Here is a 27,680-nt window from a genome sequence, read left to right as displayed (position 1 = left end):
TATGGCTCACAAATGCTCAATAAATGCTTATTAAATTAGTTTTAATGAGGACACATTCCATCACTTTGTTTTTGAGTAGGAGCATCACCTACTGCATGCTTTTCAAACAGTAGGAAAATCAATAGTACTATAATAAAATCTACTGATTTGCACTATTGCTTTTAGAAAATTCCAATGGCAGCAGAATCCCTAGCGTCTTTCCAATAGTGCTCATCTTTTTCTCCTGAGGTGAAGACATCTGATGTGGTGTTTTTGTTTTTGTTTTTGTTGGCACCTATGGATGAAGTTTAGTACTGGAACAGAGAGCAAGGGTGGTGATTGTGAGAATTATGCTTATTTAAGCATGCAAGAATTTTGTAAAATGAATTCTAATGCTGGGGACAAATATGAATCAGAAATACTCAACTCATAGTTGCTCACTGAAGGATGGGACTTTTTAGAAATGTATAGTTAAGGAGATCTCAGGAGGGAGGAAAACAGGTGATAATATGAAATAGAAAAGAAGTAAATAGGTAGGGGGAAAAGGCTGATTATAATACTATAAAAACAGAATCTATTGTAAGTAGTGTTTTAAGGTGAAGAAAGTTGTTGATTTTATCAACTATAAAAAAGAAGTACTGAAAGGTTCAGAAACTCATTAATTTTGGAGTGATTTAGGATGGAATGATTTTTGGAGTTAACTGAATGGAAAAACAGTTGTTTATGAGAAGAATATTGACAGGGGCACTTGGGTAGTTCAGTTGGGTAAGCATCCAACTCTTGATTTCAGTTCAGGTCATGATCTCAGGATTGTTATCTCGAGCTCAGTGGGGAATCTGCTTGAGATTCTCTTTCTCCTTCTCCCGTTGCTCCTACCCATTCTCTCTCTCTCTAAAATAAGTAAACAAAATCTTTATAAAACAACCTGAGGGTTTTGAAGGGTCAGGGGTGGGAGGTTGGGGCAACCTGAGGGTTTTGAAGGGTCAGGGGTAGGAGGTTGGGGGAACAGGTGGTGGGTAATGGGGAGGGCACGTTTTGCATGGAGCACTGGGTGTTGTGCAAAAAGAATGAATACTGTTACGCTGAAAAAATAAATAAAATGGGGAAAAAAATAAAGAAGAATATTGACAGTAAAGAAAGGGAAACTATGTAAAGGTTATGCTAATGTGATGAGGGGGGAGAGAGGGATATGGTATTCAAGGCATATCATGTTCAGGCCATGGTTACTAATTGAGGGAAAGGAGTTGATGCCAGAGAAGCTAGAGGAAAAACAGCTTCCTGTTTGGGTTATTCTTGCTATTCCATTATTCTTGCTATTCCATTGATCACTTGTTACTTGTGGTCCTATACAGATCCAGAGTAATTGACTTTTTTCATTTTCTGTGATAGGTTGACAGGTCCACAAGGACTCTGCTAAATGTAAACCAAGAACAACCAATAATTTTCAAAAAATATTCAACTAAATAACATTAAGATTCTACTTGATTTCTCCTACCCACAAGCCATACATGTGTTGCTTTGTATAGCATGATATCCATATATACTCCACTTCTTCACCTGTTGGTTTGCAAACTGGCCCCCTCATTCATGTAAGGACAAGGAAAGATCTAAGAAAGAGGTAGAACCTCCAGATTGGTAGGTGACAGGTTTAATAAGCAAAGGAACTTCCTTATGTGGTTTTTCTTGGGTGACTGCAAAATGAATAGATCTCTGCACCCACCCAAAAGAATCTTTAAGGGGCGCCTGGGTGGCTCCGTGGGTTAAGCCTCTGCCTTTGGCCCAGGTCGTGATCTCTGGGTCCTGGGATGAAGACCTGCATTGGGCTCTCTGTTCAGCAGGGAGCCTGCTTCCCCAACTCTTTCTGCCTGCCTATCTGCCTACTTGTGATCTCTCTCCCTCTGTCAAATAAATAAATAAAATCTTAAAAAAAAAAAGAAGAAGAATCTTTAAATTGATACAGAAGCCTTAATTGGGTTCAGTCACATATGCCATCCAGATGGCTTCAACAACACCTTAATGTCCTTAGGACAGCTCCTACTGTGGAAATGGTAGGCAAAATGTATATTCTAAGGACAGGGCAGGTGGTGAGGAGACTTCAATAGCCTCATTCTCGCTTGAGGATCAATTGACAGTCATTTCCTCTCCATTACACTATCTTGTGGGGTTAAGGGAGAAAGTGCCATAAATCCTTTAAGATATATAAAAACAGCTTAAATTTCCTTTGGGCAACTCTAGACAAACCGCATAGTTTTTTCAACCTAGAGAAAAATTATTTTGTTAGGTATTCCCTACTTATTTTATTTCTCAACTTTATGACATAATTACTGATACTTCAATAATACAAGCCTAAAAATCACATTTTAACATTTTCTGTAGCCAAAGAAGGATAAAGTCCCAGAAAACCTGAGTATATCTGGAAAATTGTAAAAATAAATAAGGAATATACTTTAAAAGAACATATTCCAGTAAGTTTGGAGCTTAGATGAAAGATTTCTGATTGAGAAAATAAAAGATATGCATTTCTAAAACATAAAATCTTAACAAAATATAAGGTAAAGACACCAGATATTCAAGAGTTGGAATTCAAGACTATCCTTTCATAATGACAGAGATAGATAGGATTCAGGAATTGAAGAAACACAAACTATGAAATAGATATTATAAGAAATAGGTTTATCCAATTGTGTGAGATAAACACGATGAGTGTTGAGTAAGCAAGAGAATCTGCAATATATATAATGCTGACTGCAGTGAGGGTAGAAAGATGTTAAAGTAGATCATAGGTACTAAGATCTTGATTCCAAGATACCAATTGTATTGGGGCTATTGTGCACAAATTATTGCTTTTTCCAGGGAATTCTGACACATTAGGAAGAAAAAGCTATAAAATTAATTTAATTGAAATTTTTGAGTGCCAGGAATTCATAAGGTAGGAATGGCTAGAGGTCAAAATGGCAGGAAACTCCATAACAAGATAAAAACACATAATTGATATGGATGAATAGGGAATTCAGTCTATGGAGGAATACCAATATATGCAGAATAGATTTATGGACAGAGACAATTATAAGGATTTAAAAAAGAAGAAGAATAATAAGATAATTAAGTGGTGATAGAGAGGAAAAGATTATAGTCAAAGAACAGAAATGTAAGAATTAAAGCTTGGCAATGACAACTGGATCTCAAGTTATCAAAAGCAGTGGGTTTCTAAAATAAAAGAAATAAAATAAAAGACATACAGATTAGGAAAGAAGAACTAAAACTCTCTTTGATTAAAGATGGCATGATAACCAATGTAGAAAATCAGAAAGAACTGACCAAAAAAAGTCCTGTAACTAATAACTGATGATAGAATGTATACAGGATACAAGATTAATATGCAAAAGTTAATCACTTTCTTATATATCAACAATGAAAATGAGAATTTGCTATTAAAAATATAATACTGTTTACTTTAGCACCCAGATAAAGGAAATGTTAATCTATAGGAGAAAAACTACAAAACTCTGATGAATAAAATCAAAGGAAAATTAAATAAATGGAGAGATAGCTCATGTTCATGTAGGATATCTTGATATTGTCAAAATGCCAATTGTTCCTAACTTGATCTTTATATTCAATGCAATCCCAATCAAAACACTAGCAAGTTATTTTGTGATTTTTTTGGAAGAGTTAGAAGAGTTAGAAGAGCCAGAATAGCCAACACAAAATTCAAGAACAAGAATATTTAGAGGACTGATACTACCTGACTTTAAGACTTAGCAAAAGCTGCAGTAATCAAGACAGTGTGGTACTGCAAAATAATAGACAAACAGATCAATGTAACATAATAGAGAGCCCAGAAATAGACTCCCATAAATACAGTCAACTGATGTTTAAGAAGAAGCCAAGACAATACAATGGAGAAAAGAGTCTTTTCAGCAAATGGTGCTGGAACAACTGGACATCCACATGCAAAATAATGAATCTAGACCCACACCTTATACCCTTCCTCAAAATTAACCCCAAATAGATCAGAGACCTAAATGTAAAACACAGAATTATAAAATTTCAAAAAGATGACATTGATAAGGACTCGTATAAATTTGAGTGTGGTGATGATTTTTAGATTCAACACTGAATGCATGATCTATGAAAGAATAATCTGATAAGCTAGATTCCATTAAAATTACTAATTTATGAGGCACCTGGGTGGCTCAGTGGATTAAGCCGCTGCCTTCGGCTCAGGTCATGATCCCAGGGTCCTGGGATCGAGCCCCGCATCGGGCTCTCTGCTCTGCAGAGAGCCTGCTTCCTCCTCTCTCTCTGCCTGCCTCTCTGCCTTCTTGTGATCTCTCTCTCTGTCAAATAAATAAATAAATAAATATTTAAAAAAATTACTAATTTATGTTCTACAAAAGATAATGTCAGTAGAATGAGAAGATAAGCTATGGACTGGGTGAAAATACTTGCAAAAGACATCTGATAAAGGACTGTTATATCCTGCTCCAGCCCCCCAAAAAAGAAGGAAAGAAAATAAAGAGAGATGAAGCTCTAAAACTGGACAATAAGAAAATAAACAACCCAGGGTGCCTGGGTGGCTCAGCAGGTTAAAGCCTCTGCCTTTGGCTCAGGTCATGATCTCAGGGTCCTGGGATCGAGCCCCACATCAGCCTCTCTGCTCAGCAAGGAGCCTGCTTCCTCCTCTCTCTCTGCCTGCCTCTCTGCCTACCTGGGATCTCTGTCTGTCAAATAAATAAATAAATTTTTTTTTAAAAAAGGAAAATAAACAACCCAACCAAAAATAAATAAATAAAAATAAATAGATCCAAAACCTTAATAGAAACCTCACCAAAGAAAATATGCAAATGGCAGGTAAACGTATAAAAAGATGCCCCACATCATATATTACCAGGGAAATGCAAATTAAAACAACAGGATACCAGTATACCTATTAAAGTGACCAAAACCAAGGACAGTGAGAATACTGAATACCTAGGAGGATATGGGGAATTAAGAATTCTCATTTACTGGCAATGAGAATTGAGACACTTGGTCCAGACACTTTGGAAGTCATCTGGCAATTTCTTACAAAACTAAACATAACACTTACCATGTGATCCATTAACCACATTTCTTGGTATTTACACTAAGGAGATAAAACTTACATCCATAAAAAAACTGTGCACAGTTGTTTATAGAAGTTTTATTCATAAATACCAAAGCTGTTTCGATAGTTGAATGGATAAGGACAGCAGGGTGGGTCAGTTGGTTAAGTGTCTGCCTTTGGTTCAGGTCATGATCCCAGGGTCCTGGGATCAAGTCCAGCATTGGGCTCTTGCTCTGTGGGTAGCCTGCTTCTCCTTTTGCCTGCTGTTCCCCTGCCTGTGAACTCTCTCTCACCAATAAATAAATAAAATCTTAAAAAAATAGCTGAATGGAGGAGCAAGATGGCAGAGGAGTAGGAGATCTAAATTTTCTCTAGTCCCAGGAATTCAGCTAGATAGTTATCAAACCATTCTGAACACCTACAAACTCAACAGGAGATCAAAGAAAAGAATAGCAGCAATTCTGTAAACAGAAAAGTAACCACTTTTTGGAAGGTTGGAAGTGTGGAGAAGTGAATCTGAGACAATATACAGGAAGATAGACAATGGCGGTGGGGGAGTGGTGGTGGGGGAGGGGAGGGAGGGAGCCTCCATCAGCTGACTACTGGCCAGTGATAGAATCATGGAGCACTAAACCACAATTTTTAGAAATCTCTTCCACAAAGGAAACTCACTTCAGTTGGTAAGTGGGTGGGTGGGGGGGAGACGGTGAAATCCTTGCTGGGACAATGTGGTCTCAGGACTCTTGGGGTCACAGAAAGACTGGGGGGCCTGAGTGTGACAAACCTCCCAGGTATTGGAGTGGGGAAGCCGGCTGCAAAAATGTAGTCAAGGAATAGCCTCTAGGCTCAGGGTTGCCATAAATCATGATCCAAGGCATAATCAACCACTACTCTTCAAGCAGGGACCCCACAAGTGGCAGATCTGGGGAGACCCCCCCTTCCTCCAAAAGGAGGAGTGGTGCAGGAGCGTGCTATAGGAATCTGCTGGGTTTGGAGACTTCAAGGAGGGCATATGCTAGAGATGGATATAATCAGTTACAGGCTGGGTGAGCTCGGAGTGCAGCCAGAGACCAGGGAGACAGGAGTGATTAATGGCTTTTCTCTGAGAGCTCACTAAATAGAGGGGCCCTGAGCTCTTGGCTCCTCTGGGGCTGGGGATTGGGAGGCCATTTTCATTCTCATCCCCCAAAGGTGTGTGGTAAGTTTTCAGGGAACAAAAGTTACAGAGAACAAAGCTGAGCAGATTACGTAGTTTGGCCCCTGGCAAGGGCAGTGTAATTCCACCTCAGACAAAGACACTTCAGAATCATTGCAACAGACTCCTCCCCCAGAAGATCAGCAAGAACATCCAGCCAAGACCATGTTTACTTATCATTGAGAACCGCAAAACTCCAACACTACGGGAATAGCATATAGAATTCATGGCTTTTTTTCCCCATGATTTTTAGTCTTTCAAAGTTAAATTTCTAATTTTTTTTTCTTTTTCTACTTTTAAAAATATTTTCTTCTTTCCTATTTTAACCAACATCTTATCAGTACCTTTAAAAATTTTTAAAGATTTTTATTTATTTATTTGACAGAGAAATAGAGAACACAAGTAAGTAGAGCAGTAGGCAGAGGGAGAGAGAGAAGCAGGTTCTTTGCTGAGCAGGGAGCCCAATGCAGTGCTTGATCCCAGAACCCTGGAATCATGACCTGAGCAAAAGGCAGCCTCTTAACCAACTGAGCCAACCAGGCGCCCCAAAAATATTCTTTAATTTTCATTTTTATAGTCATATTCTATTCCTTCATTTTATTTAACCCTATTTTTGTATATATATATACGTTTTTAGTTCTTTAAAATTTTGGGATACATTTACTTCTAACATCCCAAAATATACCCTAAATCTAGTGTATGGTTTTGTTCTAGTCTCCCACTGATGACATTCTCTCCTCTTTTTTCTTACTTTTTTCAACCAACTTATTATCTTATCAATTCCTTTTTTAAAAATCTTCTTTAATTTCCACTTTTACACTCATATTTCATCACTTCATCATATTCAGCCCTATTTTGGTATACATATCAGTTTTTCTTTCTTTAAAATTTTAGGAGGCTTTTTCTTCTAATAGACCAAAATACACCCAAAATCACATGTGTGGCTCTGTTCTATTCACCAGACTGATCATTTTTTTCCCTTTCTTTTCCCCTCAGTTTCAGGTCTTTTCTGATTTGTTTAGTGTATATTTTTCTGGGGCCATTATTACCCTTTTAGCATTTTGTTCTCTCAGTCATCTATTCTTTGGACAAAATGATGAATCAGAAAAACTCATCTAAAAAAAAACAAAACAAAACAAAACAAAACAAGAGGCAGTACTAACTGCTAGGGACCTAATCAATATGGACTTTAGTAAGATATCAGAACTAGAGTTCAGAATCATGATCATAAAGATGCTAGCTCAGTTTGAAAAAAGCATAGGAGCTACTATAAAATCCCTTTCTGGATAAATAAAATCCCTTCTTGGAGGAATAAAAGAACTAAAATCTAACCAAGTTGAAATAAAAAAAAAAGCTATTAATGAGGAGCAATAGAAAATGGAGTCTCTTACTGCTAGGATAAATGAAGCAGAAGAGAAAAATTAGTGATATAGAAGACCAAATGATGGAGAATAAAGACTCTGAGAAAAAGAGAGATGAACAACTACTGAGATCACAAGGAGAGAATTCGAGAGATAAGTGATACCATAAGATGAAACAATATTAGAATAATTTGGATCCCAGAATAAGGAGAGAGGGGGGCAGAAGGTATATTGAGGCAAATTATAGCAAAGAGTTTCCCCAAATTGGGGAAGGAAATAAGCATCAAAATCTAGGATGCACAGAGAACTCCCACCCCCAAAAACAATAAAAATAGGTCAACATCCTGTCATCTAATAGCAAATTTTACAAGTCACAGAGACAAAGAGAAAATCCTGAAAGCAGCTCAGGACAAGAGGTCTATAACCTACAATGGTAGAAATATTAGACTGGCAGCAGACCTATCCACAGAGATCTGGCAGGCCAGGAGGACAGGCGTGATATACTCAGAGCACTAAATGAGAAAAATATGCAGCCAAGAATACTATATCCAACTAGACTGTCATTGAAAATAGGAGAAATAAAAAGCTTCCGGGACAACAAAAACTAAAAGAATTTGCAAACACCAAACCAGCTCTACAGGATATATTGAAAGGGGTCCTCTAAACAAAGAGAAAGGGGCACCTGGGTGGCTCAGTGGGTTAAGCCTCTGCCTTCAGCTCAGGTCATGATTTCAGGGTCCTGGGATCGAGCCCCGCATCAGGCTCTCTGCTCAGTGGGGAGCCTGCTTCCCCCTCTCTCTCTGCCTGCCTCTCTGCCTACTTGTGATCCCTCTCTGTAAAAAAAAAAAAAAAAAAAAAAAAAAATGAACAGAGAGCCTAAAAGTAACGTAGACCAGAAAGGAATGGAGACAATACAGCAACGGTTAACTTACTGACAATACAATGGCACTAAGTTAATATCTTTCATTAGTTACCTTGAATGTAAATAGGCTAAATGCCCCAATTAAAAGATATATGGTATCAGAATGGATTAAAAAAAAAAGACCCAATGGTAAGCTGTTTGCAAGTGACTCATTTTAGATCCAATGACACCTCCAGATTTAAAGCGAGGGAGTGGAAAACAGTTTACCATGCTAATGGACATCAAAAGAAAGTTGAGGTGGTAATCCTTGTATCAGACAAATTAGATTTTAAGCCAAGGACTATAATAAGAGATGAGGAAGAACACTATATCATACTTAAAGGCTCTATCCAATAAGAAGATCTAACAATTTTAAATATCTATGCCCCTAACATGGGAACAGCCAACTTTATAAACCAGTTAATAAGGTCTATCTGTCCCAGTGTGTCATTCAATGCTCTTATTTCTTTATTAATTTTCTGCTTGGATTATCTGTCTGTTACTGAGAGTGGTGTGTTAAGATCCCCTAATATTAATATATTTATATCAATATGACTCTTTACCTTGATTAACAGTTGGCTTATGTAGTTGGCTGCTCCCATATTGGAGGCATAAATATTTACAATTGTTAGATATTCTTGGTGGATAGACTCTTTATGAATGGTAAGTGTCCTTCTATATCTCTGACTACAGTCTGGTTTAAAATCTAATTTTTCTGATATGAGAATCCCTACCCCAGCTTTCTTTTAAGGCTCATTGGCATGAAAGATGCTTCTCCATCCCTTCACTTTCAGTATGGATGTATCCTTAGGTTCCAAATGGGTCTCTTGTAGACAACATATGGACAGTTCCTGTCATTTTATCCAATCTGCAACCCTGTGCTGTTTTTATGGGAGCATAAAAATAAACACGTTGAGAGTGTTTATTGAAATACATGTTTCTATTGACATTGTGTTTCCTGTGAAGTCCTTGTTTTTACAGATTTTCTCTGTAAATTTCTGTTCTATGTCAATTTTGGATTCTTTCTTCTTTTATAGACCCCTCCTTAATATTTCTTGTAGTGCCAGCTTAGTGGTCACATACTCTTTTAAACCTTGCTGGTATTGGAAGCTCTTTGTCTCTCCATCCATTTTGAATGTCAGCCTTGCTGGATAAAAAGTATTCTTGGCTGCATGTCCTTCTCATTTAGTGCCTGAATATGTCTTTCCAGCCCCTTCTGGCTTGCCAGGTTTCTGTGGACAGGTCTGATGTTATTCTGATGGACCTTCCTCAGTATGTAAGAAATCTCTTCCCCCTAGCTGCTCTCAAGAGCTCCTGTCTGAAATTATGACTCATTAGTTTAACAATCAGGTGTCTCGAGGTCTTTCTAGGTTCTATGATCTTGGGCGAAACCTTTCTGCCTCTAGGACACGAACACTGCTTCCATTCCCCAGATTGGGAAAATTTTCATGGAGAATTTATATAGATATATTGTATCTATTTATATAGATATATAGAATTTATATAGATATATTATATCTATATATCTATATCTATATATATATCATATATATCTATATGCAGATATATATCTTCTAGTCTTCTTTCCTTCTCCTCTCCCTCAGGGATCCCAAAAATTTGACATTGGAACATTTCATGGCATCATTTATTTCCCTAATTCTGTTTTTATGGCTTCTAATCTATTTGTTCTGCATCTCCTTCTGATCCTTTTTCTCTATCATTTTTTCCTCTATCTTCTGCCTTGGTTACCCTAGATGTTAGAGAATTTAGATTAGATTGGATCTCATTGATAGCATTTTTAACTTCTTCCTAGGTGGCTTTCATTTCTGTCCTTAGAGATTCTATGTTGTTACTAATGGTTTTCTCCAACCTAGCCATTGCCTGGATATTTGCTACCCTAAATTCCCTTTACAACATACTGTTTATGTCCATATACAATAGCTCTGATGGAGAAGGTACAATCTCTGAATTTTTTTTCTGTCAAGCATTCCTCCTCCTAGTCATTTTGGTGAGAGGTGGTTGAGGGGATGTGTAACTGAATATATCAACTGTGATTCAGGCAATGTGCACCCTGGAACACTTCTGAGGAATCAGAAGACACCACCAAAAAGAAAGAAAAAAGAAAAAAAAATGGAGACAGAAAGAGAGAGACAGAAAAGAGAGAGAGAGAGAGTGAGAGAGAGAGAGAGAGAACCTAGCCAGAATGGGCCTCAAAGGTAAGATTTATAAGGTATACACACATAAACAGACAAACAAAAAACCAACAAAATAAATGATGAGAAAAAGAAAGAACCCAGCCAAAATGAACCCCATGTATAAGATTTATATAATACCAGAACAAAAACAAATATACAGAGACAATGACAAGAAAAATATGGTAGGGTGGTTATAAATCCTCAGTGTGGGTGAGGAAGGTTATTTTGATTCTTCCTGGTGCATCTTGATAACTTTGCCAAAGGTCTCAACTTTCCAGATATTAAGGGAGATTAAAGACTTCCCCTAAGTCTTGATTAGTGTAAGACGATTACCTTGAAGCTTATATCTATATGCATATTAAAATAGAAAATAAGAAAAACAGATATATGTATGGAAAAAAGTTCAAGTTAAAAGGTTATGGAATATGTTGTATTAAACCTCTAATTGTAATAGTAAATAGGTTAAAAAATTAAACAGAACAAGATTAGTGAAAATTACTTAAAAATAATAGTTGTATCTATGAAATATACAGGTTTTAGGGCAATACCAGGAGTTGAGTATCTTGTTTTCCCCTGATATTGGGGTTTTACAGTATGGAGACCCTGTGGTGGTTGTCCTCTTGTTCTTTTGGCTGGCTTTCTCAGGAGGGCCCTGCTCTGTTTCTCTTTTTTTCTTTTGTTTCTCTTTTTTCTTTTGCTCAACCCAAGTGTTGCTTGGGTTGAGCCCTCCTGCCCCCATCAAGCCCTCCTGCTCTGTGGAAACCGGATTTTCAGGCTTTTGTTCTCTGGAGTTTTTGTTAGTCCGTCTGTTTGTTTTTTCTTTGGTGGCTTTTTGTGGCTTTTCATGGTTTAAAGGAAAGCAAACTGCACCCAGACCTCTGTCTCAGAGAGAAGCCTCAGTCCACTTCCTGCTGTGTGGTCCAGAACACACAGACACCCCCTCTGCAAACTCCGCTGAGCTGTGCACCTCTCACAGGCAGAACACATCCCCAGCTACTGCCTTAGGGCTTGCTTGACACTTCTACTTGTCTCTGCAACCCTGTGCCAAAACCACCTAATAACAAAATCAAAGATAAACATCAACAATAATATGATAATAGTAGGGGACATTAACACCCCATCTCACTGAAATGGACAGATCATCTAAGCAAATGATCAACAAGGAAATAAAGGCTTTAAGCGACACACTGGACCAGGTGGACATCACAGATATATTCAGAACATTCTATCTCAGAGCAACAGAATACACATTCTTCTCTTGTGCACATGGAACATTCTCCAGAATAGATCACCTCTTGGGGCACAAATCAGGCCTCAACTGGTACCAAAAGATTTGGTTCATTCCCTGCATATTTTCAGAGCAAAATGCTTTGAAACTGAACTCAGCCACAAGAGGAAAGTTGGAAAGAACTCAAATACATGGACGCTAAAGAACATCCTCCTAAAGAATGAGTCGGTCAACCAGGAATTGAAGAGAGTTTAAAAAAATCATGAAAACAAGCTAAAATGAGAACACAACTGTTCAAAATCTTTGAGATGCAGCAAAGGCAGTCCTAGAAGAAAAGTATATAGCAATATAAGACTTTCTCAAGAAAGAAGAAAGGTTTTAAATACACATTCTAACCTTATACCTAAAGGAGCTGGAGAAAGAACAGCAAATAAAACCTAAACCCAGCAGGAGATGAGAAATACTAAAGATCAGAGCAGAAATCAATGAAATGGAATGAAATAGAGACCAAAAGAACAGTACAACAGAACAATGAAACTAGGAGCCTGTTCTTTGAAGGAATTAATTAGATTGATAAACCCCTGGCTGGACTTATAGAAAAGAAAAAGAACCAAAGTAATAAAATCATGAATGAAAGAGGAGACAACAAAGAAATACAAACAATTATAAGAACATATTATGAATGGCAACTATATGCCAGCAAATTAGACAATCTGGAAGAAATGGATGCATTCCTAGAGATGTATTAACTACCAAAACTGAACCAAGAAGAAAGAGAAAACCTGAACAGATTCATAACCAGTAAGGAAACTGAAACAGTCATCAAAAATCTCCCAACAAACATGAGTTCAGGGTCAGATGTCTTTCCAGGGGAATTCTACCAAACATTCAAAGAAGAATTAGTATCAATTCTCCTAAACTGTTCCAAAAAATAGAAACAGAAGGAAAACTTCTAAACTCATTCTATGAGGCCAGCATTACCTTGATCCCCAAATCAGACAAAGACCTCATCAAAAAGGAGAATTACAAAGCAATATCCCTGATGAACAGGGATGCAAAAATTTTCACCAAAATACTATCCAGTAGGATTCAACAGAGCATTAAAGGGATTATTCACCACGACAAAGTGGGTTATATTACTGCGCTGCAAGTTTCATTCAGCATCTACAAATCAATCAGTGTGATACAATACATTAATAAAATAAAGTTCAAGGACCATAGAATACTCTCAATATATGGAGAAAAAGCATTTGACAAAGTAAAACATCCTTTCTTGATCAAAACTCTTCACAATATAGGGAAAGAAGATACATACTTCAATATCATAAAAGCCATCTATAAAAATCCCACAGCAATTATCATTCTTAATGGGGAAAACATAGCTTTTCCCCTAAGGTCAGGAACATGGCAGCAATGTCCACTATCACCACTGCTATTCAACACAGTACTCTAAGTCCTAGCCTCAGCTATCAGACAACAAAAAGAAATAAAAGGCATCCAAGTAGACAAAGAAGGAGTCAAATTGTCAGTGTTTGCAGATGAGATGATACTTTATGTGGAAAACCAAAAGACTCCACTCCAAAACTGCTAGAACTCATACAGGAATTCAGGAAAGTGTCAGGATATAAAATAAATACACAGAAATCAGTTGCATTTCTATACACCAACATGACAGAAGAAAAAGAAATTAAGGAGTCAATCCTATTTACAATTGTACCCAAAATCATAAGATACTTAGGAATAAATCTAACTAAAGAGAAAAGGAACCTGTACCCAGAAAACTCTGGAATAGTCGTGAAAGAAATTGAGGAAGACATAAAGAAATGGAAAAATGTTCCATGCTTATGGGTTGGAAGAACAAATATTGAGAAAATGTCTGTGTTACCTAGAGCAATCTAAACATTTAATGTGATCCCTATCAAAATAGCATCAACTGTTTTCAAAGAAATGGAACAAATAATCCTAAAATTTGTGTGCAACCAGAAAAGACCCCAAATAGCCAGAGGAATGTTGAAAAAAGAAAACCAAAGCTGATGACATCACAATTCTAGACTTCAAGCTCCATTACAAATCTGTGATCATTAAGACAGTATGGTACTGGCACAAAAACAGACACATAGATCAATGGAACAGAAAAGAGAGCCCAGAAATAGACCCTTAACTCTATGGTCAACTAATCTTCAACAGAGCAGGAAAGAATGTCCAATGGAAAAAATACAGTCTCTTCAACAAGTGGTGTTGGGAAAATTGGACAGCCACATGCTGAAGAATGAAAGTGGACCATTTCCTTACAACACACACAAAAATGGACTTGACATGGATGAATGACCTCAATGCGAGACAAGACTCCATCAAAATCCTTGAGCAGAATACAGCAGCAACCTCTGTGACTCTGGCTGTAGCAACTTCTTCCTAGACACATCACCAATGGCAAGGGAAGAAAGCACGAAAATGAAATATTGGGATTTCATTTAAGATTAAAAACAAAACAAAACAACAGCAACAACAACAACAACAACAAAACCCACAACACTTTTACACAGCAAAGGAAACAATCAACAAAACCAAAAGACAACTGATAGAATGGGAGAAGATATTTGCAAATGACATATCAGATAAAGTCTAATATCCAAAATTGATATTATCAAACACAGCACTCTAAGAACAAAGAATCTAATTAATAAATGGGCAAAAGGCAGGACCAGATATTTCTGCAAAGAAGACATACAAATGGCCAACAGACACATGAAAAAGTGCTCCACATCACTCAGCATCAGGGAAATACAAATCAAAACCACAGTGAGATACCACCTCACACCCGTCAGAATGGGTAAAATTAACAAGTCAGGAAAGGACAGGTGTTGGGGAGAATGCGGAGAAAAGGGAATCTTCCTACACTGTTGGTGGGAATGCAAGTTGTTGCATCCACTAAACAGTATGCAGGGTCCTCAAAAAGTTGAAAATAGAGCTACCTTAAAACCCAGAAATTGCACTACAGGGTTTTTACCCAAAGATACAAATGTAGTGATCCAAAGGAGCATGCACATCCCAATGTTTATAGCAGCAATGTCCACAATAGCCAAACCATGAAAAGAACCTAGATGTCCTTAACAGATGAACGGATAAAGAAGATGTGATATATACATATACAATGGAATATTACACAGCCATCAAAAAACCCAAAATCTTGTCATTTACAATTACGTGGATGGATCTAAGTGAAATAAGTCAATCAGAGAAAGATAATTATCATATGATCCCACTGATATGGGGAATTTGAGAAATAAGACAGAGGATCATAGGGGAAGGGAGGGCAAAATGGAACAAGATAAAACCAGAGAGGGAGACAAATCATGAGAGACTCTTAATCTCAGGAAATAAACTGAGGGTTGCTAGAGGAGACAGATGTGGGAGAGATAGGGTGATTGGATGATGGACATTGGGGAGGGTATTTGCTATGGTGAGTGCTGTGAATTATGTAAGATTGATGAATCACAGACCTATACCCCCGAAACAAATAATACACTATATATTAATAAAAAAATAATAAAATAAAGCAGTTGAATGGATAAATAAACTGTATATTCCAGATAAAGGAATATTATCCAGAACTAAAAAGAAATGAACTATCAAGTCATAAATAGACATGGGAGAACTGTAAATGCATATTACCAAGTGAAAAAAATCAATCTGAAATAGCTACATGTGCATGATTCCAACCATACGACATTCTAGAAAAGACAAAACAATAGAGGCAATAAAAAGATCAGTGGCTACAGGTATAGGAATATACAAGGGAAGGTAGAGGAAGAAATTAAGGAGTTGGGCAGAGAGGATATTTAAGGCAATGAAAATACTCTGTATGATATTATAATGATGGATACATGATATCCTACATTTGTCAAAACCCACAGAATACAGAACACTAATTGAATCCTAATGTAAACTGTGGACTTTAGGTGCTAATGATGTGTTGATGTAGATTCATCAGTTGTAACACATGTACCACTCTAGTTAGGGAATATTCATGCATGTGTGGAGGCAAGGAGTATATTGTAAATCTCTTTACTTCCCCCTCAATTTTGCTGTGACCCTAAAACTGCTATTTTAAAAAGTCTTAAAAATGCAAGGTATGAGGGGCAAATATTGCTATTTTTATTTTACACATAGAAAAATTCAAAGTTAGAAAGTTACATAAAATTACTTGCAATAATTTTGCAGATAATAAATGAAGTGGGATAGAAGAATTTTTCAGACAAAGGGAATACTAGGGAGGGGCAGACATAATTGCATAAAATTACAGACTTATTTAGAGAATGATGAGGTACTGTATTTCAAATCACAAAACAAACTGGCGATTTAAACCTTGGAAAATAGGTAACAAAATAGTTCAGAAGAGCTCCCCATGTACCTCACCAAATTTTAGGTTTTGAGCCTGACTAATAAAAGCTATAACGAAGCATTCAACCAAGATCGGATGCCCAGTGCAGAAAAGATCGTGACCTCAGTGAATGTGAATTGAACTCAGTAAGAAATAGAGGAAACTGATGAAATCACTAACCTCAGTTCCTTTTATTTTTTTTCCTTTAATTTATCACTTTCCCATATAACTAATAACCAAATCAAGTAAATGGCTTGTTTTCAATACCATCTGAGTCAATGTTCTCTACTAGTACACAGAAAACCACTCTCTCAAAACAAACTCTGATCTTGTCAGTCTTGACTATTGCAATACCCTCCTACATCTTTCTTCATTTTATTATCATTTTTTTTCCATTTTCTTCACCACCACAGAGAATCTCTCTAAAATACAGATATGAGCCTTTCATTCCAATTCATGAATGTTTCCATTGGCTCTCCCGACTTTAAGGATTAGGTAGAAGTGTTCTAACATGCTTTCATGCTTTGCAAAACTCTTAATGATTAGGCTTTACTTTATCACCAACTTCATGACTTGCCACCTCCCCACATGCACATTGTCCAATCCCAAAAGCCCCCATTTCTCCCAACATGCTCATGATAATTTGGTTTTGGATTAACTATCTCCTGTCTAAATGCTTTCCCTTATCTTCATCTAAGCTCTTACCCAGTGAGAACCCAAACTTTGAAGTAATTTTGACACTATTCTCTTCCTCAAATTCCATTTTAAAAATGGTGTTATTAAATCACACCCTTTCTAATGATTTTATAAAGCCCTTGAGCTAATTGGTTCATTTTCACTCTGACTAACATGCATTTATTTCAGTTCCATATTGTCTCATAGTTTACCAGTTATATTGATAGTTCTCTATATAAAGGTCTATGGTTTCTCTCTGTGGACTTTGAGCCCCTCTAGTGACATACAAAGCCCTTCTGCTCCAAGCCTGCCTGCTTTTCCATGCTCATATTCCACCCTCTTCCTCATGGATGTGGCAATCCATCCCCTCCAAATTGGTATATTTTAGTGTCTGCACTTCTTTTTCCTCATATTTGAAGTGCTGTCTCTCTCTGCTTTCTTCTGTTCACTCCTCACAAATCTAACGTCTTTCTACATATGCCTTCATGAGGTATAGAATCAGCAATGAATCAAAATATGAATTATAAATGGTGTTAATAAGACATATGTATAAATTTATATATATGCATAAATTATACTGGAAATCATGTATGAAATTTTATAGTTAGCAGAACACTTCTCACACAAAGAAAGACTAAATTTTTATTTAAAAATAAACCTACATTAAAATTCAGCAACTTTTGAGAATAATTTTCATTGCTAGAGCAATGACCAAGAATCCTTAGGAAAATATAAAAATATTGAGCAGATATAACTTCAGGTTATTTGATTCTAATATTGTAACTGTTTTTTCAGTAAGTGTGTGTATGTGCACACATGTGTGTATATTAAAAATCATAATTCTGTCTGGGTATCCTCTAGACTACTAAAATACTGTTAAAGTTTCATGTCTCGCAATACCAAATAAATGGACAATATAGTCTATTGATTTCAAAATGTGTACCATCAAATAAGATGAAATGAAAAAGTTTTTTTTTCCTGATTATCTCTAGTCAGAGAAATACATTTTCTAAAAGCTAAAAATAAAAGCAAAAGCACTATAGTTCTTCCTAAGTGCCTGATGAAGCAATAAGTCCACTAAACATTCCCAAATATTGCAGTTAAGACTACATATTAACGGATTATTCACAGGAAAATTATTCATGGAGCTTCAGTGATATGTGAAAGTATCTTGGATCTCACAAATTACTCCATAAATACTTGTTAAATCTGTAAAGTAGATTTATAGTAGATTTACTGTAAAGTAGATTATTCTCATTTTCCTATATAGGAAATTGCTGTCACAACTAAGTAGACTAATTTGCCAATACTCTCATTTATTCAAGACTATAATCCTTATGATCAGCCTATTTTGTAAGACGTCATATGTAAGCAAAGGAACTGTTCAAGTATTTCACTTATATTCATGAAAGAGTTTCTATTAAATCAACCTAAAAAGTTGAAAGGAATGTAAAAAGTGATATATGTTAACATGTAAGCCTGGATTTATAAAAGATTAGTCCCACAGAATTATTCTTTCTAGAGACCATGTAACATACATGATTACATAGAGTGCAGATTTGATCTTAGCATATTAACTTTAATCAGCTAAAAATATCAGAAGCTGCCATGATTCATTTAAAACAGAGAGGACAAATACGTTCAGGACATGCCTTAATTTATGGGGCATGAAGAAACGGTTATGATCATCAGAGAGCAGAAAGAAATGTGTATTACTAAACTCAAATTAGTTCTCATTTTCCATGGATGGTTGAGTTCTCTGGATGTTTTAAATGTCTTCCTCACTGCTGAATATCAAAATTAAAGCTAAGAAAGACATGTGAAGTTATAATATTCTTTTCATGCTATGCATATTTTTTTTCTTGTCACAAATTCAAAAGAATGCTACTTCAAAGAGACAGACAATAGTTGTACTTTCTAGTCTTTTCATGTATTTTTAAGAGAAAACAAAAAAGTATATTTGAACACTTCCCAGTTATCTGTTGAAAGGGGTTAGTGAAGGGTGTAAGATCAGATTTCTCTAAAAATATCAATAACTTAGAAGCAGAGTGCCTTTGAAGCGAGAGCTTTAGTATGTGTCCACTTATAAGATATGGATTTATGTCATGGGAAGGCAAGGCAACACAGGTGCTGGAGTTGAGCGAGGCCTATGCTCTGTGGGGTGTCCTTTCTTTGTTTGAGGAGGTGAAATCATGCCAACTACCCACATATACCTAGTTACAAAATACAGAAGACAGAAAAAGTATTAAAGAAAAAAATATAAATTTATATAATTTACAAAGCCTTTGAAAGCTGAACTACAGAAGTTTTAATTTCTTCATAAATGGCTGAGATTTAAATACAGTTTGTGCATTTCCAAAGTGTGTCATGTTACACAACAGAGTAATTCTCAAGCTCAAACCATTTGGCTGGCTTCCTTTCATTTTGAAAATTTTATCAATGCTGTCCATTAAGCTCACATCTAAATATGCAAGAACTTCATACAAAAAAAAAAGTTATTAAAGCTGTAGGGAGCTAGTTTGAATTCTATAGCACTTGGTAAGCAACTTAGGATGGCATCATTTAATTTTCTTTACAACAATGACAAAAAACCAACAGAAGACCATAAGGATATTTATACTGGCCATGGATTTTATTTTATTTTTTAAATTGTTTTAAAGATTTTGTTTATTTATTTGACAGACAGAGATCATAAGTAGGCAGAGAGAAAGACAGAGAGAGAAGAAGGGAAGCAGGCTCCCTGCTGAGCAGAGAGCTGGATGCAGGGCTAGATCCCAGGACTCTGGGATCATGACCTGAGCCAAAAGCAGAGGCTTTAACCCACTGAGCCATCCAGGAACCCCTGGCCATGGATTTTAAAGAAAAGTTTGGTTGTTATTGAAATGCACAACATTCACATAAATTCTGAGAAAATTTAAAGCTGAGGAGGAGCTATGAAACTGTTGTTCAAACCATCTTTGAGAAGAGGGATAAACTGAGGTTGACTATAGTTTACAACTAACAAAATGCTCTATTGCATGGCATCAGGTAATTTCGTATATGATGTTTAATGTTTGTGTGTCTTTCTTGTGGTCTTTCCATTGTAAATTAAAAAATGCATTGAAAAATGTAAAGGGGCCCCTGGGAGGCTCAGTTGGTTAAGCAGATGCCTTTGGTTCAGATCATGATCTCAGTGTTTTGACTGAGTCCCCCATAGGGTTCCCTTCTCCACCCTCTCCTCCCCACTCATGCTCTCTCTCTCTCTCCCTATCTCTGTTGCTCTCTGTCTCTCCCAGATAAATAAATAAAATCTTTAAAAAAAGAAATGTAAAGAGGAAATGATGTCAATGAACGTAAATAAATACACTTTTATGTATATTTTTATGGTAAACAGGGAAAATAAGCCTTCTAACATGTCTTAGATATACTTCCATATATGTAACATATATTTTACAACTCAAATCTTCAAATTTATCTGAATCTCAAGATATTTTCTAGGAATTCAAAATTATATGTTTTCTGGGTTCATCCTTAGTGTTCTATTTAAAAACAGAAATATCCATAAAGAGAAATAAGCAAATGTGAATTCGAAGCAGTATTTGTATTGTGTAAAAGCTTTCAACAGATAACTATTTCAACTTGCAAATAGGTAAATGAGATGATGTTTGATCTGATTTGTTCTGACATGTCTGCAGGCAGAACGCTTTTCAAGTCATTGCTGTGGATGGGGTCTGCAGTGGTATTATCCAGTGCCTCTCTGCTGAAGACTGTGTTGACTGGCTACAAGCAATAGCAACTAATATTTCAAACCTCACAAAGCACAATGTAAGTAGTGACTCAAGGAATACCTGGCCATAGAGTTTCTCAGCTGTGGTAAATTTCTTCAGTATATATGTAGCTTTACAACAACTACTTGGTGCTTACCTAAAAGTGAATTTATATCCATCATGAAAGCTATTCTCTAACACTTACCTAAAGAAAATAACTTTATCTTGAGATTTTAAGCCTAGAGTATCCGTTTAAGAATACTTACACATTTAAATTTGCATTCACAAACATGATAAACCATCAGCATAAATTAAATAAGTGAAAGTAAATATGTGTATATGTAGATATACATACATATAAGTATAAAAGTAGTCTCAACTAAAGCAGTACTGAATTTCAAGATTCATTGACTTTCCTTTAGTGATTTTAGAATTGCACCTGGAACTGTTTGAGGGGGGTGAGAGGGGTAGGTGAGAGTCAGCATGGAGACAGACAGTCCCACCTGGGATGATGCTGGCCCAGGAATGGTCAGAAGATGCACTGTAGATGCACTGCCTCTTAGAGTCATGTCTGTATCATCAGAAATGGCTCCTCTACTTTTCCTCTATTTTTCTACTTCAACCTTTCTTTCCCCATTCTGATCTCATCATTATCTCTATGTTTTCATTATCACTATTCTTTTGTAACATAATCAGTCCTTTCTCCTTACTTGTAGAAGTATAGTCCAACAAAATATGCAAAACTAAAAACATCACTTCGTTGAGTGCTGACATGAATCATTAAAGATTATTTGATCTTAATGAAAGATTATTCTATTTCAAAGACAATACTAGATACCATCCATACCGTTGTCTTAATATGCCCCTTCAGACACAACCCTTTTTATGCCATGTTGGAGCATTTCAGTCCCAAGGAAATGTCACAGGTCTGTTATGTAAATGGTCAGGCAGAAATATGTAACTCTCAAGCTCATGAACATACAAAACACTCCTCATGTGAATGACCCTCCTGATTCAAGAATCTTTGCACAGATTCTGCTTAGAAATCTAGGAAAGAGCAAGGCCATGCACGTGTCTTCTGAGTCCATGTTGAAGGAATTGCCTGGGAGTGGAACTGACAGGGATGGGGCACGTTAGTATTCAGCATTTCTCGGAATGCCAAATATTTTTCACTCCATGGCTGCAGGTCTCTTTCTATAGATAACTTCAATACTTGGCAACACTGTGTCTTTTTAAATTTTGGTTATTTGGTACGTGTGAAATTTTTTCTCACTGTGGTGCTAATGAAGGGAAGTAAATTTATTTTATGGTGTCTAAATGGGTAAAAATACACCAAGCCTTGCCCTGGGACATCATGCAACAAGGAGGCCTGGACTGAGCATATATGGCTTGAGAAGGAGTGACCCCCACAGCATCCAACCTTTGCCATCTTTTGGTTTCATCATATTGGAGTTAAAGAAGATGAAGGCGTTAAGAAATTTAGGACTGCTCCCACCCCCAAAAAATATAGTGTTCTTTGAGGATCACAACTTTCCTCATTCCTGACATATTTCTAAGGGATTTTCTAGGGATAAAGTACTATAAAAGTACTGACTTTCTATTTCCTTATATGTAGTAATTAGAACACTTAAACAATGAGCCAAGGTAACTATATTTATGAGAAAAAAAAGTATTTTTAAAAGAACAGAATGTTATTCTTTGATTGACTTAGTTTGCTTTGCATAACACCCTCTAGTTCTATCCATTTTGTTGCAGATAGCAAGATTTTTTTTTGATAGCTGAATAATATTCCGTGTGTGTGTGTGTGTGTGTGTGTGTGTGTGTGTGTGTGTGTTTATACCACATCATTATCCACTCATCTGTTGATGGACATCTGGACTCTTTCTACAGTTTGGCTATTGTGGACATTGCTCCTATAAACAATGGGGTGCAGATGCCCCTTCAGATTACCACATTTGTATCTTTTGGGGTAATACCTAGTAGTGCAATTCCTGGGTCATAAGGTAGCTCTACTTTCAGCTTTGTGAGGAACCTCCATGTTGTTTTCCAGATTGCATTCCTACCAAAGCTGTTAGAGAGCTCCCCTTTCTTTGCATCCTTGCCAACATCTGTCATTTTCAGACCTGTGAATTTTAGCCACTCTGACCGGTGTGAGGTGGATATGCTATGTAAACTATAGACTGGATTCAAAAGATTTTCTTTTTAATCTTGTGAAGAAAGAATGTAAAATATCCTATTCATAATTTTTATGCTGATTACATATTAAAATATTTAATTGAGTTAAATAAAACATTATTTAAATTTAAAAAAGAGTGTTAGGGGTGCGTGGGTGGCTCAGTGGGTTAAAGCCTCTGCCTTCAGCTCAGGTCATGATCCCAGGGTCCTGGGATCGAGCCCCACATCGGGCTCTCCGCTTCGCGGGAAGCCTGTTTTCTACTCTCTCTCTGCCTGCTTGTGATCTCTGTCTGTCAAATAAATAAAAATTTTTAAAAAAAGAGTGTTAGATTTTAAATCCAAAGTTTATCTCTTACCAGATCCAAATTTACAATGACCCCATATCCTAGGAACATTCTCATGAAAACTGTTTCTTTGGAATGTGTTTAGTTAGAATGCTGTGACCCAGAAGACAAGCATATGGGAAGAAAGTAAGGATGCAAATGTGTCTATTTCTTATAAGCATAGAGAAGAACAAGTCATATTTTACTGCTTGTTTTTCATCCTTGTGATAAGTACTTGCCACAAGAGAGGAAAGCATTCTTATCCAATGCTGAGAAATCCATAGGCCTAGTATGATAATATTGTTGTATTAAAGTTATCTAGTTGTTCTTACACACCTTTGAGATTACATTCTAACTGCATGTCCTTTTCATCTTGTAATCAGTTCTCACTCAAAACGACTATTATTGCAACAAACTCCCATGTACCTATAGCACTACATAAACTTTGAAAGGTCACTGGGCATAATAATCATATATGAAAGTTAGATTGACTTCCATGAGGAACAGTGGTTGCCCTGATGATACAATTGATATGGTTGGTTCATATGGTGAAAGAAATGATACAACTTAATAATAGCTGGCTGAGTTTTTTTAACAGAGGCAGATTATTCTAGTTCTCTTAATTTTTTTATTCTAAAAAAGATAGAAATAATACTTTGCAGTAGGTTATAGGAGTTTTAATTTTTTTTCCTCTATATCTGCAAATACTTTGAGGGTACATAAGCTTATGAGAGTAATTCTGAACAGTTTAACTACTATTCATAGGTGCAAAAAGGAAAACACTGAGATGGATAGCTTAGGAAATTTCACTTGAGATTAGCATGGATCAACATAAATTTGAAAATGAGATCAACTAGAAAATGCTTATAAAATATTATGTTAACAAGTAAAAACAAACATCATATTATTGAAATGATATAAAACTTATGTACTCCTAATGATTAGAAGGAAAAAAGAGACATTAAAATTTTATTATGAAACTATTTAATAATGAATTATTTTTTAGTAATTGGGCTAATTGGAAAATATATATAGAAAGTTAAAAGAAAGCAAACAAAACAAACAAAAGCTCTATACTAGAATTATTTGAGTAATATGTTAACCATTTGCTAATTCTTTGATCACTGATTTCCAACAGTAATAATTCTGTTAAATAGGGAGATTTTCATACCTACTTTATGTGGAAATTCCATTGTATTTGTTATCTTAAAAACATTCTTTTTCCAGAAGGTCATTGAATATAATTGTTAAAAATATTTTGACAAACATTTACTATTTCAGTTTGGCAGTATTCAAGGTGACTTCAAAATATTTACAGAGTGTTTAGTAATGGTATGTAGTAGAAGAGGATGCTTCAGGGACTTGCCTTAAAGTCATGCTTGCACAGAAGCCCATTTATTCTACTTAAACTACATATTCACACATTGGAAAGGAAGGAACGGTAAAGGCTACAGTTTACTGGGCTGGGTTCCAGCAGGGCTAAACCAGGTCGCTGTGGGCATTTGCTAGTATTTTGGGTAAAGTAGACTTGAATAGATTGGTAAAGGTAAAACTCATGAATTGTAAAAGAAAAAAAAACAGTTTTAAATTCCCTCTTCTGCTCTTTACTGTTTTATCAAATTCATGATTAAATAGAGAAAGTTATTAATTTTTATTTCCATGATCAAATCATATAAAAAATTGAAGATCTTAAAATACAGTGACACTGTAATGGGATGAAACTCTTGGGAAATATTGTGGAGAGTAAATGTATTTTGTGTGTAGAAGAAATATGAGTAATTAGGGGCCAGCTGGCAAACTTTAATAGGCAAGTTTCTAAGATGACTCGAGTTTCTCTACTTCCAGTATACACCATCTGTGTAATCCTTCCCCTTCATGTGCAGGCTGGATAGTGAATTGAGAAGCAAATGCTTCCCTGTCAGAATTTCAGAAGACACTGTGGTTTCAGTTGACCTGAACACAACCTGGTGAGAAACCCAGAGAGAGAGGACCCAGCTAGCCCCTCTGGATTCCTAACTACAGGAAATATAAGATAGTAAAATGTTTCATTAAGTCACTAAATGTTGGAGTTAGTTACACAGCAAAAGGGAACTGCATTTGTTTCCTAGAGCTGCTATAACAAATAACTGCAAACTTGGTAGCATAAAATGACATAACTTTTTTTTCTCATTGTTCTGGAAGGCAGACATGCCAAATCAAGGTGTCATCAGGGCTGGATCTGGAGGCACCAGAGGAGAATCTCTCATCTTCCCTTCCAACTTCTGGTAGCTGTTAGTGTTTCTTGCTTCCATGGCTCAGGGCCACAACACTGTAATCTCTGCCTCCATGGTTACATCACTCTGTGTGCTTATTCTCCTTTATGTGTCTTTATGTGTCTCTTATAAACACACTCATCACTGGATTTAGGGCCCACTCAGACAATCCAAATAATCTCGCCCAAGACCCTTAACTTAATTGCATTTATAACGATCTTTTTTTTTTTCCCAAATAAGGAAACATTTGCAAGTTCCAGGAATTTAATGTGGACTTTTTTTTTTTTTTTTTTTTTTTTTTTTTAGTGGTGGAAGGGCAGTCATTGGTGTACTGCAAAAACTAATACGGCAAACAAACAACAACTTAGGTTCAGACTTTATGTTCTGATTTATTTTCCAAGGTAGTGTGTCTAATATCAGCAGAGTTTTCAAAGTCTTTACTCTGCACTTCATGAGAATGGACCTAGAATTTCTTTCAGTTCATCCATGGAATTGGATATCTCTTTCTTCCACTTGCTTGTCTCTAGGATCTCCCCCACATTGTTTGGCTCCCAAGGAATAGCTGTCTTTGATCTGTCCAGAAAGTCAGAACTTCTCTCAAACTATTGCCTCCTGCACTGGTGTACATTTCCTCATGATTAAACCCTCTTTCAAGGCAAAACAAAATGATGAAAAAGAGAAAAAAATAAGCAGAAGGATCCCCCCCCCCATAATGGGACCCCCTTCCTAGTTTCTTATTCTAAATGGTGGCTTTTCTTTTGGGATTTCTAGATGTTCACAGTGCCACTGTATTAATAACAGCAGCTGTTTGATAGCCTGGCCTTGGAGCAGAGTTGTGAGCCAAAAAAGAAAATGTCATGACTGTCCTTTCCAGAACCCACGACTCACAGGGACCTCTTTCTCAGGGCTCTGGTCAGAAATATGAGCTTTTCTCAGTTTTTCTGTTCATGATCTAATTTGTCTTCATCTCACGTCAACCTTGGGAAATAAAGGAAGCAAAAACAAAACACAACAAAAACGGAAACCCATTATAATCATATTAGTTGTTATTTAATTTTTACTTCTCTCCCCAGTGTCCTAGTTATTATTTTCTTTCAAGATTTTTCTTGTAGTTGCCTTTTGTATTTTGCCCACTGTATTTAGTTATGGTCAGTGGGAGAAATGGACTGCAGGGGGCTTATTTTTTTTTTTTTGTCTAAAACTGGAAACGGTAGTTTTAATAAAAATAAATGTAAGCAAAAAGGCAGTGTACTAAAAGAAAAGAATTGCTATCCTATCTTGAGATATCTTGGAAATATCCTTGGAAAAATTAAGTCATTTTCAGTTAAATAGAAAGATATAGAAAATTCATAAGAAAGAACATTGAATCCAAGAAATACTGAAGGGATTTTTTTTTTTAAGAAAATAAGGGAAAAGTAATGGCCTCCCCAAAACATTTATATCTTAATTTCTAGAACATGTGAGTATGTTATCTCACATGGCAAAGAGAGTGAAGTTGTTGTTGGAATTAATTTTGTTAATTGGCTGACCCTCAAATAAATTGATTAGGTTGGATTATCCAGGATTATCCAGTGAAATCACCAGTGTTTTTAAAAGTGAGAGAAGGTATGGTGTACCTAGGTGGCTTAGTCAGTTGAGCATCTGACTCTTGATCTCAGCTCAGGTCTTGATCTCAAGGTCATGAGTTCAAGCCCCATATTGGGCTCCACACTGAGCATGGAGCCTACCTAAAAAAAAGTGGAAGAAAGTAAAATGAAAGAAGAACGGAAATAACAATATCTGATTTTGCTTGCCCTAAAGATGCAGGAAGGGACCAGAACTTAAAGAAAGCTAGGAGGTGAGTAGAAACTGCTAAAGACAAGGGGATGTTGCTCCTCCATAGCCTCTAGAAAGGAATACATCCCTGTCAGCATGTTGATTTTATGCCAGTGTGACACATCTAGGACCTCTGACCTGTAGAACTGTAGGATAATAGTGTTTTGTTTTCAAGTCACTAAATTTGTGGTAATTTGTGATTGCAACAATACAAAACTAATTCAACATCTAGATAAAAACACTGCATTTTTTTCACCTAATCTAACTCTCATGGTTCAATCTGAAAAGCATACCTCTAGTAGACACAAAATGCACTTGCATATGTCAGAAAACCAGCTTAATATGCATATTACTAAGTAATCCAA

At 36.3% G+C, this 27,680-nt stretch overlaps 1 protein-coding gene across 1 annotated transcript in view; it reads left to right on the top strand.

The window, feature by feature from the left end:
- Window positions 1-27,680, top strand: part of SNTG1 (syntrophin gamma 1) — a 1,017,962-nt gene that overhangs the window by 744,410 nt on the left and 245,872 nt on the right. Inside the window, exon 14 of the mRNA XM_045990984.1 lies at window positions 20,679-20,808. Coding sequence (XP_045846940.1) covers window positions 20,679-20,808 — 130 coding nt within the window. The remainder of the gene's footprint in view (window positions 1-20,678; window positions 20,809-27,680) is intronic.

This window comes from Meles meles, chromosome 1, assembly GCF_922984935.1.
Source record: "Meles meles chromosome 1, mMelMel3.1 paternal haplotype, whole genome shotgun sequence".
In the NCBI taxonomy this organism is placed as follows: Eukaryota; Metazoa; Chordata; class Mammalia; order Carnivora; family Mustelidae; genus Meles; species Meles meles.
Note: the sequence above shows the minus strand (reverse complement) of the source record. Positions and strands in the feature narration are given on the sequence as shown.